At 42.4% G+C, this 18,214-nt stretch overlaps 1 protein-coding gene across 1 annotated transcript in view; it reads left to right on the top strand.

Moving 5' to 3' along the window:
• Positions 1-366: 366 nt before the first annotated feature.
• Positions 367-18,214, top strand: part of LOC138767392 (transient receptor potential cation channel subfamily V member 3-like) — a 28,554-nt gene continuing 10,706 nt past the window's right edge. Inside the window, exons 1-11 of the mRNA XM_069944891.1 lie at positions 367-476; positions 1,621-1,698; positions 4,174-4,316; positions 4,528-4,704; positions 6,628-6,768; positions 7,974-8,254; positions 8,391-8,567; positions 9,331-9,486; positions 14,892-14,990; positions 16,818-16,891; positions 18,023-18,188. Of these exons, the coding sequence (XP_069800992.1) occupies positions 367-476; positions 1,621-1,698; positions 4,174-4,316; positions 4,528-4,704; positions 6,628-6,768; positions 7,974-8,254; positions 8,391-8,567; positions 9,331-9,486; positions 14,892-14,990; positions 16,818-16,891; positions 18,023-18,188 (1,602 nt within the window). The remainder of the gene's footprint in view (positions 477-1,620; positions 1,699-4,173; positions 4,317-4,527; positions 4,705-6,627; positions 6,769-7,973; positions 8,255-8,390; positions 8,568-9,330; positions 9,487-14,891; positions 14,991-16,817; positions 16,892-18,022; positions 18,189-18,214) is intronic.

Raw genomic sequence — 18,214 nt, forward strand, 5'->3', positions numbered from 1 at the left:
TGGGTTGGCCAAATGAGTGTTTATAGCAACGTTCCTTGCCTATAGTCGGCTTTTGTAAAGGGCCCTTATATCGTATCTGCTGGGCTGAGCAGAAGACAAGCAGACTGATAGGAATCTTTTACGCCGGGGTGTGACCATAGACACAACTACAGTACAGTAACCATAAACAGGTTAGGTGGGTAAGAGGCTGATCCTTCCAAAGTCATCATGCCTCCTGTGTGTAATTCTAGCCACTTTTATCACTTACAGTCTGGAGAGCTCTTTTGAAATGCGGGGTTGGGGATGGACTTCTCAGTGCAATAAGCTGGGGGCTTCTTGACTTGTATACAGTCTTAACTGTACTCTCTGGATTTACTAGTCGGCAAAATGGCCCCTAATATCTCCTCAGCGGATGATATTGTAGAGAATGCACCTTCTCCTGTTGCTGTTTCTGCTCTTGTGCTTTCCAGACCTATGGATTCTAACATTACAGTATGGTATGTATCCTGATTTATCTCTTGGGAACCTCTGTGGTATATGGGTTATGGTCAAGGATTTACAATCCTGATTTGGTTACTTTTATAGCCATTTTGCATTCAAGGAAATAAAACAGAGCTACATTGTCAGATACAGCTGCCCCTATGGATGAGCCAATGTGACTATGTAGACAGTGGAGCCATTTATTGTGCCCATAAGTTGGGGTCTCCACGTTTCACCAAACCTTCAGGGTAGGACAAGTCCTCTGAGAAGTCATTTAACTGGCTTATATTCTTCTACTGAAAAAGTGGTCAGATTCAGATTCTCCAATAGGCTGTAGATCTAACAAAGGGTTTCTGAAAAATGTTGCTTCCTAAAGCAATGAGATATAATCATATTGGGATGAACTCATGTATGATGGATTTGTTTTGGTTGTTTTTGGAGATGTTATAAAACAGAGGTATCAAAAATTTTCATCAGGTTCTGGGTGTTCAGACATCTACTAATCGTTATCCACAGTTCAGAAGAAGCTCTGAGCAGAGAGCTTCTCATCCTGGTTAGCTGCTCGCGGCATAACACGGTTTTCATAGACTTCTATAGAATCCATCCTCTGCAATAAGCCAGGGAGAGAAGCCTTCTGTCCAGAGCTTCCTCCATCTCATTCTAGTGAACGTGAGGGTCTAAAAACCCAAACACTTTTCATATATCAGTATAACATTTTAGTTTTTTTATATTAATTTCAAGCCTTTAATTTGGTGTATTTTTTATCCAAGCTGTAGGGGTAGGTATAGAAAGTAGCCAAAAAGGACATATAAATTTTCCCCATTGGATTTAGTTATTATGATTCCACAGGCATTGTTGGTCCTATGTTATCTCTTTACAAACATCCTACAAAACATTTGCCCAAATTTGTTCATTTTTCCAAGACAAATATGGCAATGGATCTCCACTATAGTTTATATCTGTAGCCTTGCAATGCAAACACACTTGAAATTTGTGCTTGCTCAAAGATCCAAGACATTGAATATCATATGCCAGGCAGCCTGGGATTCCTTAAGACGATGGTTTTCTGTTGTGTCATCTCTGGGGGGGGGGGTTACTACCTGAAATGCTGTGGAATAATAGCTGTGACCTGTTAATGGTCTCTTTGCTTATTTCCTATAGTAACAAAAGAAAATGCAATGGCACTGACTACCCATCCAAGGATGAGACCATCTGGCTGCTGAAACTACAAAACACCAAGTAACCACTTTTTAAATATTAGCTATTGTATATGGTAGTTATAAGCAGCCCAAAGCCTAACAATGACCGCCATTTAGGTTTAAAGAGGTTATCTGGTTTGGAAAATCCATTTTGATACATAGAAACATAGAAGATTGTCAGCAGAAAAAGACTACCTGGTCCATGTAGTCTGCGCTTTTAGTATTTCTTATTATCTTAGAAAAGATCGATATATGTTTATCCCAGGCAAGTTTACATTCAGTTATTGTAGATTTACCAATCACATCTGCTGGAAGTTTGTTCCAAGTATCTACTACTCTTTCAGTAAATTAATATTTTCTCACGTTGCTTCTGATTTCTCACGTTGCTTCTGCCTATAAGGATAGAAGCAATAATATCGTAAGTAAGGCAGCACTGCTTGCTTGTTTTAGGTTCATAGTAGCAAGAATGCCTCCTGATGAGAAAATCGGAACAGAACATATAACAAATAGAGATGAACGAACCTGGAGCATGCTCGAGTCCATCCGAACCAGATCGTTCGGTATTTGATTAGCGGTGGCTGCTGAAGTTGGATAAAGCTCTAAGGTTGTCTGGAAAACATGGATACAGCCAATGACTATATTCATGATTTCCACATAGCCTTAAGGCTTTATTTAACTTCAGCAGCCACCGCTAATCAAATGCCGAAAGTTCGGGTTCGGATCGACTCGAGCATGCTCCAGGTTGGCTCATCTCTAATAACAAACAGTAAGGATCCAGCTCTTACCCCACAATAACATATTTAGTCCTTATTAGGCATTCATTCAAAGGTCAGTGTATCCCACTAACCCAAGTCACTTGCTTAAATGTAAAGGTAGTGGCATAAGTATAAACACCAGAACATAATATTTTGTTGTATAACAACCCTTACAGTATATATGGATCCCCAGTATGATGTGATACACATCCTTAAATAGAACGTGTTATAAGGAGGAGAATTTTTTTATGTTAAACATTCATCTCAAGGGGACAGAGTCTGTTTATTATCGTCTATGTCAATGAGTCTTAGGGCCCTATTACATGGGACGATTATCGTGCGAAAAATCGCTATATTGTTCAAATTTAAACGATAATCGTTGTGTGTAATTGCAGGCAACAATCGAAAAAAATCGCTCATATGTCGTGGATCGTTGATTTAGATCTGAACCTAAAATTATCAATAATCGTTCGCTGTAATTCCGCATTTTTTGCCAATGGTTCAGTGTAATAGCACATTGTTTATTGTTTTGCTGGGATCAGAAGGAATGAACGATCTTAGTAACGGTCATAGTAACGATCGTAACTAACGACTATCGCTCTGTGCAATATGGTGAACGATTTCAGGTTAACGATAAACAATCTCGTTTGTGATCGTTTATTGTTAGCCGGTAATCATTAAAAATCTCTCTGTGTAATAGTACCCTTACTGTAAAGCATGTCACTAAATGCTGTTAAGAACAGCCGAGGCAAGATGGCAGGCCCTATAACAATGTACAAAAAGTAAAATAAATGAATAAAAGTCAGAAAATAAAAACAGATTAGAATAAAAGAACAACTTTTAGTATCTGACTCTAATCCATGGGTCTCCAAACTGCGGCCCCCCAGCTGTTGCAAAACTACGTTTCCCATCATGCCTGGACAGCCAAATCCAAAGCTTTAGCTGTCCAGGCATGATGGGAAATGTAGTTTCGCAACAGCTAGAGGGCCGCAGTTTGGAGACCCATGCTCTAATCAGTAAAATAAAATTTAGGTGACACATTCCCTCTAAAGGGAATCCTGCTGATAGAGTCCAATACTAGACATGGGACAGGGAGGCTACCCATACCTTTATTATGCTGATGTGCTGCAGTGTTATTGAGTAACTTTTGTTAATATGGAAATTAGGGTGTTCTGTGTACTGAGGGTGGTCTTTTATTTTGGCCACTAGGCTTAAAGGGGTTATTCAGCGCTACAAAAACATGGCCACTTTCCCCCTACTGTTGTCTCCAGATTGGGTGGGGTTTTGAAACTCAGTTCCATTGAAGTAAATGGAGCTTAATTGCAAACCGCACCTGAACTGGAGACAACAGTAGGGGGAAAAGTGGCCATGTTTTTGTAGCGCTGGATTAACCTCATTTAAAACTAAGCTGAGACTTCTGCTTTGTACAGATCTTTTCCCAGCAGTGTTCACCTTATCAAAACAGACAGGAGTACAGTCACAGGTGACACCAGTATGTGAATAAAAAAAGAAAAAAAGTCCAGCTGCACTGACCATAAAACTTGATCTTTGAAACCTCTCTTACAGCCTCAGCCAACGGCCATTTTACACTTCCTAACTCTTCTTCAAGCCATTGATGCCTTTTGATGGTGTCCATAAAAAGTATTTGGTGTGACCTGTACTTCACATCAGCCATTAACCTATATGGGAAAGCACATTGCTGAAGTTTTACTGATTATACCAAAATGTTTTAAACTATATATATTTTTTTAACATTACAGTAAACCTGAACACAACATAATACATGAAAAGCAATATCACAAAAGCCTCATACTGAAGGCTGTTACAGAAGGGGACGTATTGCCACTAAAAAGACTACTGGTAGAAATCGAGGAACTATCTTATCAGTTTACAGATAAGAAAGGTAATATATGTTGGATCTCACATGCCCAGCCCGTTTGAAGAGACAAATTGTTGGTAGCAGTTCAAGTCGCCCCCCCCCCCCATTACAAAATACAGTCGAGTGTTCTTGTGTATGGAGGGGTCAAGAAAACTAGTTAAAGGGCATCTATTTATCAACTTTCTCTATTTGATTATCTTAATTGTATAAACTGAAAGGATATTTTCCATTTTAGATTTCCTTATGCACAGACTGACATCACAGGACACTGGTCAAACCTGCTTGATGAAAGCATTGCTGAACATAAATGGAAAGACTCCACAAATAGTGCAGATCCTACTATCCTTTACCAGGAGACATGGTTTTCTGCACAGATTTATCAACGCTGCATATACAGATGAGAATTATAAAGGTAACGAAAATCAATACATAGTGTGTTAGGGCCCCACTCCATCTCTGCCATGTGGTAGTACAGTTATACAACAAGTATACCATGTTGAGACTAAGTTGTTAAAGTGACTCTGTACCCACAATCTGACCCCCTCCCCCAAACCACTTATACCTTCGGATAGTTGCTTTTAATCCAAGACCTGTCCTGTTCGGCAGGGGATGCAGTTATTGTCATAAAAACAACTTTTAATCCAGCAGCGCTGTGTCTAACGACCGGGGCTTACATTTGTATATGCATTAGGCTGGTACACCCTCTCTGTCCTTCCTCCCCACCCTCCTCATCATTATGAATGCTCCAGGCAGATTGCCTCCTATTCCCCACCTGTGTTTTTAATGAACATGGGCTGGATCGTTAATACACCTGTGCAAAGCTCAAACAGCAGTAAATGTTCCTGGATCATTCCTAATGATGAGGAGGGTGGGGAGGAAGGACGGAGATGTGGTGCCAGCCTAATGCATATACAAATGTAAGCCCCGGCTGTTAGACACAGCACTGTAGGATTAAAAGTTGTTTTTAGGAGAATAACTGCATCCCCTGCCGAACGGACCCCAGGACAGATCTTGGATTAAAAGCAGCTATCCGAAGGTACAAGTGGATTGGGGGGGACAGATTGCGGGTACAGAGTCGCTTTAAAAGTTTCGCTCAGTGGAGGTTTGGGATTTTCAGACCCTATTCGATCACTAGAACAAGTGGGGAAAAGCAAGCAGCTCAGTGCAACCAGACCCTGTCTGATAAAAACTTTTGTCTTGTCTCTATGTTTTTTAAAGTGATGATGCACTTTAAACATTACAGGGGTATTCCACACAAACATAACCTTTGATATGTTACTGCCCATGGAGAGAAAAACAATAATTTCATACTTATTATCTATTCAGTCTCCTTCCCCCTTTTCTGAGCTGCTGCTTTCTGCTGAAAACACAAAAATCTGTGTGTGAGCTTTTCTATCTTCCCCCCTTTTCCCCCTCCCTTCTGAGCATTACAAAAAAGCTACAATGTTGCAGATAAAGCCACTCAAGGACTTGCTCACATCCGCTGTGTCAGAAGGGAGGGGGGAGAAGAGGGGGACAGCGAGAAAAGTTTACACACAGTTTTCTGTGTTTTCAGTAGAAAGCAGCAGCTGATAACTGGGTGAAGGAGACTGAACAGATAATAACAAGTAAGGAAGGAATTGTTAGTCTCACCATGGGCAGGAACATATCAAAAGTTATGTTTGAGTGGAATACCCCTTTAAATACAGTCAGTAAATGTTATAATATATGGTGTGGGCCAGAAAGCCCTTTAGTTCCCACATTTAGTAAGTTTAGTTCCATATACAGTGCCCACAATTACACTGCCAATAGGTGCCCCATATACAGTGCATGCCTGAGAGTGCCTACAAAGAAAAACATTCCTTCCAGTAAGTACCCCAATAAATTGTTCCTGCCAGAGTGTAACCATTTATACCTTTTATACTACATTTGTACTTCATTTAGCTTTCCCCCAACCCTGACCCGTTCTTCTGCTACATCTGTTAAAAGCGACCCCCACAGCATGATTCTACCACCACCATGGGTCCTTCCAAACTTGATGCTTAGAATTGAGGAATTGAGAATTGCAGCATATATTATCCAGTATGAGCCTCAGTGAGAGCTTTCAAATAGAAACACTCTAAGGGTGCCTTCACACCTACCATATTGCAGCAGAAAATCCGCTGCGGATCCGCAGCAGATTTAACTAAATGAATGAACACAGCATTAAATACGCACTGTCAAATTCGCAGCGGATTTTCTGCTGCGATACGGTAGGTGTGAAGGCATCCTAACAGGAGAATACGAGGGTATGCAGTATTTGGTAGGATTGCCCCATGCGCACATTTATGCATTTCTCTATATTCTTGTGATCTAGGTCAAACTGCTTTACACATCGCTATTGAAAGACGACATTGTGAAATAGTTGAATATCTTCTTAAAGAAGGTGCTGACGTGAATGTGCGTGCAAATGGCCGCTTCTTTAACCCAAAGAGCAGAAAAGATGGATTTTATTTTGGTGAGTAAGGACCTTATTTGGGCACAAAGTAGTTTCTAAGGGCCCTATTACAAAGGAAAGATTGAGATTTTTCCTCTTTTCCATTCCTGATTTTGGCTTAAAAAATTTGTCAGATAATCTGTTGGTGTAATAGGGCCCTTACTCTGTTAGATCGAGAGGTCTTTATAGTTACATATCTACAGTACATGGACCACATAAATGCAGAGTTAGGTCAATTTTCGGTAATGGATCCCAAAGGTCCTGCTGTGAACATCTCTATATGGGGATAACTTTAAAAGCCAAAATTCTGGACAGCTCTGGATTCACATCTGGAATCAGTCTGGAATTCTGGATGCACTGCCTGGCAGCCCAGGCCAGCATCAGCACCTGGGCCAGCGTCAGTGCCGCCGGTTGCTGACGCTGTCCCTTTAACTGTTAAATGCGGTGCTGTGATTGACTGAGCTGGGATTCTGACCCTGACAATCAGTATTGTTGCTGGAGGCAGCATTATACCTCTGGCCACAAGAGGCTGTTACCTCCCTCAGCATTGCAGCGTACGAGTGACGTTACTTGTGTGCACACAGAGCTAGAAGAGTGAAGGGGAAGCTGGCCGAGAGCACCACTGTAGCCTGCAGCAGGCGAGTATTTTTTTTTTTTTACGCCTTTGTTTTTATGGCCAGGAAACACTAATGGTTTCCTGAAGTCCCTGAAAGGCTTCTAAAGGCCCTATTCCACGGGTCGTCATAGAGGAGCAAACAAGCGCTGTCAGTGCTCGTTTGCTCCTCATTCCCTGCTCGCTGCCGCCGCTGCAGCGAGCTGGTAAGTGCGGGAGGGGCGGCGGGGAGCTACGGGGAGGCTGCCCGGGTGATCGCTGATCTTCCGGGCAATCCCATAGGATATAGCAGCGTCTGCTGCCGACGCTCCTATACGACGGAGCGACGGCATCAGATCGCTGCTATATCAGTCGCTTGTTTTTCAACATGTTGAAAAACAAGCGACTGCAACGATCAGCCGACATGAACGATGTCGGCTGATCGTTGCACTCTATTCCACGGGACGATTATCGTCCGTAGTGGCCGATAATCGTTCCATGGAATAGGGCCTTTAGCTGTGAAAACTGTAACAGAGGTGTGAATGGAACTTTTTACCAGTTTGTATTACTTTAAATGAATAGGGAAAGACAAAAATAAAAGCTGTATCAAATAAGTGCATTTCTGATATTTTAGGTGAAACTCCTTTAGCTCTTGCTGCATGCACCAACCAGCCAGGAGTGGTCAAACTGCTGATGAAGCATAGCGACACCAATGTCTGCATCCAGGACTCTTTTGGGAACACTGTGCTCCACGCTCTTGTTACTGTAACAGAGAATGCAAAACCCCACAACACCTTCATAATAAATATGTATGATAGGATCATACGCTCCTGTAACAACAAGCAATTAGAAAATATTCCAAACAATGGAGGCCTCACACCGATGCAGCTAGCGGCCAAGACGGGTAAACTGGAGGTAAGGATTACTGTCTGATACCACTTAAAATACAAAGTACAAAATAAACCTCACCCCTTCCCTTTGTTTTCCAGGGACAACCCCAAACATTTCTCAAAAATATATTTTAATCCTTGTTTTGCATTTATTTTTTCAGATACTTAAATATATTCTTTGTAGAGAAATAAAAGATGAAGAGAACAAAATTTTGTCTAGAAAGTTCACAGACTGGGCTTATGGACCTGTCTCCTCATCAATATATGACTTAAAAGATGTGGACTCCTCTTCACAAAACTCCATACTTGAAATGGTGGTTTACAATACAGACATTGAAGTAAGTGTAAGGAACAGAAAGCCACATGTTGGCGTAAAGATTTTTCTAAACCTTCTGTATTTACTGACTCAAATGCAACAATGTTGCAGATATATGGAATTATTTAAATCAACTGTAAATGGATAAGTTATATACTTTGTTTATATAATATTAAAAATACAAAAAAAAACACAAAACACAGTGTCAATTATGTAAACAGTATAAGGAATATAAAAAATGCATATAAAATATTAAAAACATAAAGAACATAAGACTATCTATATCTTATTTGCAGCAATGCAGGGCCCTTGCATGCTGTGTATACAGTCTCTGAGTTCCTGATTTCAGATGTTAATTGAAATTGCCGTTTTTATTATGTATATATATATATATATATATATATATATATATATATATATATATATATATATATATATATGTTAAGCATAAAACAGGTGGTGTCTCTAGTATTTGGACCAGTTCCTATTAGTAAGCGATATTACAGATGATACATGTCCTCATAGTATAGTGTGGTTATCATACGGTGGATGACCACCGCTCACTGCTTCTGTAGTCCCCCCAGGATGTGGGGGACCTCTGGCAATCACAGACAGACTGGAGGGGGCTGGGGAGCCCTTGATCCCACAAGCAGTGGGACTTGAATATAGGGGCTATTAATGGTATAGCATGTACACTGCTTTAACATAACTGAAGTAGCCACAATTAAATCATAATCTGTATGTACTGGAAAATTAAATATTTAATACTCTTTTTTTCCCCCTAGAATCGCCATGAGCTGTTGGCTTTGGAGCCTCTTAATACTCTTCTTCAGATGAAGTGGAACAAGTTCGCAAGATACATGTTTTTAATATCATTTCTTTTTTTCTTGGCTTTTAATAGTATTTTTACTTGGCTGTACTATCGACCACATGCAGAAGAGGTATTTTGCACCTTTAATCAATAGCGCATACATATAATAAATGCCTTTGCCTTATAATATACACAGTAGGAGACATTGTAAAGGGAATCTGCCAGCTACAAATCACATTCCAAACTGCATAGCCTGTTTAATAGGTGTGCTCCTGACGTGCTGAGGGGTGAAAACCCTCCTCTCTTCCTTTTCCACCCCATTCCTGCTCGATAGACAGCTGGAAGCTGAGCCCCACTTCTGACTCTTGCACCTGCGCACAATTTATAACCCCCCAACCCCCCCATGTCCACAACCTGGAAAATGACCACCACCCCCATCACAGTCTCAATTTTTTGGAGAGCACTAGTCAAGCACTTTCCGCATCCCTAAAGTACCTGGGGGGAGTTTAAACTTTTTTAGTCCCCTGGGGACTAGTCCAATTGATGGTTTGAGTTCTAGAACAGTTCGCTGCAATTCATTTGTGTTGCAGTGAAATGTAATTTCTGTGATGTTTGGCAGGCTGTAATAGCAGATCAATAATGACAGTCACAGAGGTGGAATTGCCGGTTTACTAACCACAGATGTGACAGAGAGTCGGCACCTCAAATAACTTATTTACATAATGGATTGTCTTTTCATATTTGCTTTCTTTCCTAATAATACATCCTAAGGCTGGATTCACACACAGTATATTTCAGGCAGTATTTGGTCCTCATGTCAGCTCCTCATAGCAACCAAAACCAGGAGTGGATTAAAAGCACAGAAAGGATCTGTTCACATACTGTTGTAATTGAGTGGATGGCCGCCATTTTATGGCAAATATTTGCTGTTATCTTAAAACAACGGCTGTTGTATTGAAATAATGGCAGTTATTTACTGTTATATGGCGGCCATCCACTCAATTTCAACATTGTGAGAACAGAGCCTTTCTGTGTTTTTAATCCGCTCCTGGTTTTGGTTGCTATGAGGACCTGACATGAGGACCAAATACTGCCTGAAATATACTGTGTGTGAATCCAGCTTTAAAGTGTCACTGTCGTGAATTTTTTTTTTGCAGAAATCAATAGTCCAGGCGATTTTAAGAAACTTTGTAATTGGGTTTATTATCCGAAAAATGCATTTTTATCATGAAAAAGCAGTTTGAAGCTCTCCCCCCTGTCTTCATTGTTCTCCTATGGAGAGAGCTAAAGAAAAGACCAAAACAGGACAACAAAGAGTTAATCTACAAATCCCTCACGGGATATCTCCTGTGACAGTCACCAGCAGGGGCGGGCTGGGCCGGGGGCACATGCCCCCCGGGCCGGTCTTCCCCCAGTTGTCAGGGCCGCATGGCGGCTGGCAGCTGGCTGGAGTCCTCAGTGCCTCCCCTGCTTACAGCCCCGGCCCTCTTCAGTCATATTTACCTGTGGCTGTGCTGTGGATCCGGTCTGTGCTGGAAGCGGCCGCTGAAGCCCCGCTCCCATGACGGTAAGCCCAACCCCCTTTATGGCCATTATGCTTTCTATAAGCCTATGAGGCTTATGGTAAAAAGCAAACTGCTGTAGGCAGTATCTTCCTCCGGCCACCAGAGGCCGCTCTCTCCTCCCAGCTGGTTCTCCTGTGTCTGGGCTAGAAGAGCCTGAAGACAGAGAAGATGGTGTCTGCAGGAAGCCAGGTACCTACACAGCAGGACATCTACACAGCAGGACATAGGGCAGGGGGAGGGAACCAAGGCTCTCCAGCTGTTGCAAAACTACTACTCCCATCATACCTGGGTAGCCATAGGCTGTCCATGCATGATGGGAGTTGTAGTTTTGCAACAGCTGAAGAGCCAAGGTTCCCTATCCCTGACATATAGGATACTTACACACAGGAGACCTACACAGGAGGATACATATATACAGGAGACCTACACAGGAGGATACATATATACAGGAGGAGACATACAGAGGAGTATATAGAGGATACATACAGAGGAGTATATAGAGGATACAAATATACAGGAGGAGACATATATACAGGGGTACATGGAGGATACATATATACAAGAGGAGACATACAGAGGAATTAGGGCTGGGTGAGTAATCAAATTAATTCGCCCGGAAGGTTAAAATCGATTAGATTTTTTGTGAAAATCTTAAATTCAATTCAATACAAAAAATCATTGCAGGCGGAGCAGCATGGATTGTCGGGTTGGCGGCCGGGCAAGAGGTGCAGGTCAAGCGGGCGGCGCGGAGGTGAGGTGCATGGCGGGCTTATGGCGGTGCGTGGAGTGTCGGGCCGGAGGTGAGGTGCAGGGCGGTCGGGCAGTCCGCCTAACAGAGCTGCGACTGACCTGCCTGAGCTATAAATATCACGTCCTGCTCCCCTCCCGGCCACACATGCCGGTCCCCGGTCTCTGGAGCAGGCCGCAGGGACTGTAGTGGTGATATCACCACTACAATCCCTGCGGCCTCCTTCAAAGACCGGGGACCTGCACGTGTGGCCGGGAGGGGAACTTGTGTGCCAGGGTGAGAGGAAGAGGTGGAGGGCTATGTGCACTCCTGCCCCAATCACCCCCAGCTGCCCCAGTCCCCCTAGAGTCACCCCCAGTCTGCCTCAGTGCCCCTCAATCACCCCCAGTCTGCCCCAGTCCCCCTCAGTCACCCCCAGTCTTCCCCATTTCCCCTCCGTCATCCCCAGTCTGCCCCAGTCCCCCTTCAGTCAACTCCAACTGTCCCCAGTCCCCCTTCAGTCAACCCCAGTTTGCCCCATACACCCCCAGCTCTCCCAGTCACCCTCAGCTCCCCCAGTTTGCCCCATACACCCCCAGCTCTCCCAGTCACCCCCAGCTCCCACAGTTTGCCCCATACACCCCCAGCACTCCCAGTCACCCTCAGCTCCCCCAGTTTGCACCGTACACCCCCAGCTCTCCCAGTCACCCCCAGCTGCCCCAGTTTCCCCCAGTGACCCCTCAGCTATACCCGTATTACTACTACACCCCTCATCTTTACCTGTACTACTACTACAGCCCACATCTGTACCTGTACTACTAATCCCCCTCATCTGTACTACTAATACACCCCTCATTTATACCTGTACTACCATACCCCTCATCTTTACCTGTACTACTACTACTAATGCCCCTCATCTGTATTACTAATACCCCCCATATCTATACCTGTACTACCTCACCCCTCATCTTTACCTGTACTACTACTACAGCCCACATCTGTACCTGTACTACTAATCCCCCTCATCTGTACTACTAATACACCCCTCATTTATACCTGTACTACCATACCCCTCATCTTTACCTGTACTACTACTACTACTAATGCCCCTCATCTGTATTACTAATACCCCCCATATCTATACCTGTACTACCTCACCCCTCATCTTTACCTGTACTACTACACCCCTTATTCACTATACCTCCACTACTACACCCTACCTAGATGGAGGCACCAGTGGTATGTGGTATAAGTAACTATGTGGTGAAGGAGTGGTGATAATATTTGTTACTTATATAATGGTAATAGATGATGTGGCTATGGGGTCATAGAGCGCAGTTATGGGCGTGGCTATGTCCCTCTTTCCCCCCAGCAAAAGTTGGGGGGGGTATGCATATATACAGGAGTACATAGAGAAGACATATATATAGAAGTATATAGATGATACATACAGTATATACAGTAGTACATAGAGGAGATATATATACAGAAGTATATAGATGATACATATATACCGAAGTACATAGAGGATACATCATATATCCTCTATGTACTCCTGTATATATGCATCCTCTATGTACTGCTGTATATATGTCTCCTCTGTACTGCTGTATATATGTCTCCTCTATGTACTGCTGTATATATGTCTCCTCTATGTACTCCTGTATATATGCATCCTCTATGTACTGCTGTGTAGGTCTCCTCCTCTATATATATATATATATATATATATATATATATATATATATAGTTACACTGATCAAATTTTCCTGCATTGCATATTCCCTCGTGAATATATATATATATATATATATATATATATATATATATATATATATATACGCACACACAGGAGGAGACCTACACAGCAGTACATAGAGGATACATATATACAGCAGTACATAGAGGATACATATATACAGGAGGAGACATACACAGCAGAGTACATATAGGATACATATATACAGGAGTAGACATACACAGCAGTACATAGAGGATACATATATACAGGAGTAGACATACACAGCAGTACATAGAGGGGACATATATACAGGAGGAGACATATACAGTAGTACATAGAGGATACAGAGGATACATATATACAGGAGTACATAGAGGATACATATAAGTATGTGTGTTTGTTGTTTTGTTTATTATTATTTTTACTAATGGGGGGTGCACACACGAAGGGGGTGTTCTAAAAAGAAGAATTCCTATACCCACAGGACCACAGCAGTGATATAAACTATTGTAAAAAAAATACAGAAACCCCAGCTTTCCCAGCATCTTGTATTTGTAGTCAGTATAATGGAGGTCACCCAGCTTTTCCACCATCTTATACTCAGTATGATGGAGGTCACCCAGCTTTCTCAGCATCTTATAGTCAGTAGGATGGAGGTCACCCAGCTTTCTCACCATCCTATACTCAGTATGATGGAGGTCACCCAGCTTTCCCAGCATCTTATAGTCAGTAGGATGGAGGTCACCCAGCTTTCCAGCATCTTATACTCAGTATGATGGAGATCACCCAGCTTTCACAGCATCTTATACTCAGTTTGATGAAGGTCAACCAGCTTTCCAGCATCATATACTCAGTATGATAGAGGTCACCCAGCATTCCTAGCATCTGTCTATGGGTACGTTCCGTGTCATCGCTGAGCCGCCCCATAGACTTATACAGGAAAGTGACTTCTGATCCCTTCACAGGGCACAGTAGGATATTTGGTCACAAATGACGAAGATGTTATAGGTAAGGGCCAGAGTGGTCCTTAAAGGATGAGCCGCCAGCCTGCTACTTATGGGCCAGTGCTGTGTGCTTGCCCCCCGGGCTAAAATTTGCCAGCCAGCCCCTGGTCACCAGTGACCTGTCTGAGCTCGGATTACAGCTGTCACCCAGCTCCGTGCCTGTAATCCTCTGTTATCTGCTTTCTGCTGCCGGCTAACTCCCTCCTTCCTCCTCCCCCCTCCCCTCTCCCTAGAACAGACAGGGTACGACTCCTGCAACAAGTCACAATTTTCAGATTTTTCAGAGTGGATGAAAAAGAGGAAGGAGGGGGGGGACCTGGGAAAAGGCTTTTTACATGCAGATAATGGCAGATTTGGCTAATAAACCCAATTACAAAGTTTCTTAAAATCGCCTGGACTATTGATTTCTGCAAAAAAAAAAAAAATACGACAGTGACTCTTTAAGGAATAGTATTGTTTTCCACATTATAGTAATAACAGCTTTTCTTCTCATTGCAGGGTCTGATCCTAATGAATATATCCAGTACAAGTGGTATCTTTCAACTTATTGCCCTCATATTTGTTATGATGTGCGCCGCATTCTTAGTTATTCATGAGGTACAGTATGTTATCAATCATACAGCTCATTTCTGACATTTATACAGTGGCCTCCAATACATATCTAATCTGACTGAGGATCAGCATTTTGGAACTCAAGATAAATTTTGTTTTGTTTTCTGATGCTGTGCTGTGTTTCAAAATGCAGTTAGAGGAGAAGCTAGCAAGGGACAAAGGGGGTGGTGGTCCTTGGCCCACTCACTGTCCACAAAGGGGAGAAATGGAGAAAACCTCCCAGTTACACTCATTTTACCTAAATTCTAGTCCTCGGGGTACAGATGCAGTTGAATAGCATGCTGTGAAAAGGAACCATTAGCCCTCTGCCCTGCCATATATTGTTGTAGAAACAAAGAACAAAAAGAGAGCCTCATAGAGTAGTACCTCTGGATTGAAATAATGATCTAACACCTGTTAAAAATCACTGCTCACCTTTTGGGGTTGTGGAAACAGAGCCACAACACCCAGCAGCACATGTAATGGTGTGTCCAACACACCTCCCAGGGATTGGGGTAGCAGCAGTCTTCGCAACAGGTCCAAACCGGGCTCCTTATGCAAGGACCTGTGGAATCAGGTAAAACCAAATGGTGCCAAAAAATGAGAAAAAAATGACCTGGAGATTGCGCTCACCACCGAACAACGAAGTAAAAACCGATGTTCACATAAAACACAATTTATTCAGTCCAACAATAACGCGTTTCAGGGCTATGGCGCCCCTTCGTCAGATTCAGGACAAACATCATTGTTTGTCCTGAATCTGACGAAGGGGCGCCATAGCCCTGAAACGCGTTATTGTTGGACTGAATAAATCGTATTTTATGTGAACATCGGTTTCTACTTCGTTGTTCGGTGGTGAGTGCAATCTCCAGGTCATTTTTTTCTCATTTTTTGGCACCATTTGGTTTTACAGTACATATATTGTAGACCACAGGCACCTTGATGACGATGCAGGGATATAATAACCCTCCCTGCATTGCACTGCTGGCCTATGGCCTGAAATAATTCATTGTTGGAATCGGGGTTAAGTGAGTATTGTTTTTTTGGGGTGGAGGGGGGTTGCATGTACTGTATGGAGACACCTCCAGACACCTCACATTGACCACAAAGGTCTCCCTGTAATCTTCACAGTTGAAAGTGCAGGGTCTGCCACTGGTCTCCCAATGCAGATACAGCTGCTGTACCTCACACTAGCCAGCCAATGGCAGGATACTCTTTGCTTAGCTGCCATCACAGCTACACTTGCAAATATGGGTCAGCACCCGTATACGGTAAAGTAATCGTCTGGCAGGGTACCTACTAAACATTTTCTGTCTTAAGAAGCTGTGTTTGTGATACTCCCTATATATACATCTGAGAGTGCATTTGTGGGTACTAGTCAGTTTGGGCCTTTGGGGGGGGGGGGGGGGCTTGCACCCACTCATTCTCGATCATTTATTTGCACAATATGTTTGTTGTGCACCCTTTCTCTCTTCTTTCATTACTAATACATGGTAACAAAAAACACATAGTGGGGGTTGTATTGTGTGGTTTGTTGGGTACTGGATTTAGAGACCTCTTCTATGTAGAAGGAGCAAGGGTCCTAGTGGTTACCCCCCGTGATCTATTACTTATCCCCTATCTACAGGATAGAAATGAAGTATCAGATCACAGGGTGTTGAAGTGTTATAACTTGGAATATTACTTTATATACAAGCTAGTGCAGTAACTATGCTGTAAGTGTTATAAATTGGAATATTACTTTATATACAAGCTAGTGCAGTAACTATGCTGTAAGTGTTATAACTTGGAATATTACTTTATATGCAAATAGTGTCTGTTGTTTTTTTCCAGGGCATAACAATCATTCAGCTACAGCCTTCTGACCTTCACTCCCTGGTGTCTGATGCTTGGTATCACATTCTATTGTAAGTTTTACTATGGTAATAAAATATGTACAGTGATTCCTCAGAATGTTTCCCAATACATTGTCTTGAAAAAGTCTTCATACCCCTTGAACCTTTCCAAATAGTTTCACATTACACTCACAAACTTAAATGTTCTTTATTTGGATTTTAGGTGATAGACTAACACAAAGTAGAAAGTAATCGTAAGGTGTAAAGAAAATTAGGATTTTCAAAATCTTTTAAAAAAAAAATCTGGTTGTGTGCGTATTCAATACTTTGGAGGTTGCCCTTTCACTGCAATGACAGCAGCAAGTCTTTTGGGGTATGTCTCTACCAGCTTTGCACATCTATTCTAACACATGAATATGCTTTGATGTAAACCATGGCATTGTAAAGCCCCTATTACACGGAGCGACTGTGAGGAACAAATGAACGCTGTCAGCGTTTGTTTGCTCCTCGTTCCCCGCTCCCCGTGTGTAATAGCGGGTAAGTGCAGAAGGGGCCGTGGAGAGGGCAGCCCATAGACGATAGCGGCGGTCTGCTGCTGCCTCTCCTTTTCCATGGAGCGGCAGCAGCAGATCGCTGCTATCATTGTCGTTTGTCTTTCAACATGTTGAAAGACAAACGACAGCAACGATCAGCTAAGATCGTTCATGTCAGCTGATCATTGCCTTCTATAATCGGCTGTAGCTGCCTATATCGGTCGAATACGGACGATAATTGTTCCATATAATAGGGCCTTAACACTGGCTGTATGTTTAGGGTCATTGTCCTGCAGGAAGGTGAACCTCTGCCCCAGTCTTAAGTCTCTAACAGTATTTGCTTGACTACGATTGCCTCCGATTTAGCGCCATTTCTCTTTCCATCAACTCCAGCTTCCATGTCCCTACTAAAGCAAAATTGAACACCACAAAATATGTTCACATATTTTTCCCGTCAAAATGTTGTGTGAGCATAGCCTGAAGGTAATTGGTCACACTGTATGTTATTTAGAGTGATTAGCATATAGGAGACTGAAAATATAAGCATGGCACATGCCACCATGTATCATTGTCTTTACTTGCACTTTTTGTATACTGGTACGAGTAATCTTATGATACAGTAATTTAATTTAGTTTTGATCCATTAAATGTATGTACTTTTGTTTACCAGCTTTATACAAGGTGTCATGGTTATCCTTTCAACAATAACTTATATATCTGGAGTACAAGAATCCCTGATCTTTATTGTCATCACCATGGTACTTGGCTGGAAAAACATGTTGTTCTACACAAGAGGATTTCAGTCCCTGGGAATCTACAGCGTTATGATTCAGAGGGTAAATATACTGTTATTCAATGTGGA

Source organism: Dendropsophus ebraccatus, chromosome 11 (assembly GCF_027789765.1).
Source record: "Dendropsophus ebraccatus isolate aDenEbr1 chromosome 11, aDenEbr1.pat, whole genome shotgun sequence".
In the NCBI taxonomy this organism is placed as follows: Eukaryota; Metazoa; Chordata; class Amphibia; order Anura; family Hylidae; genus Dendropsophus; species Dendropsophus ebraccatus.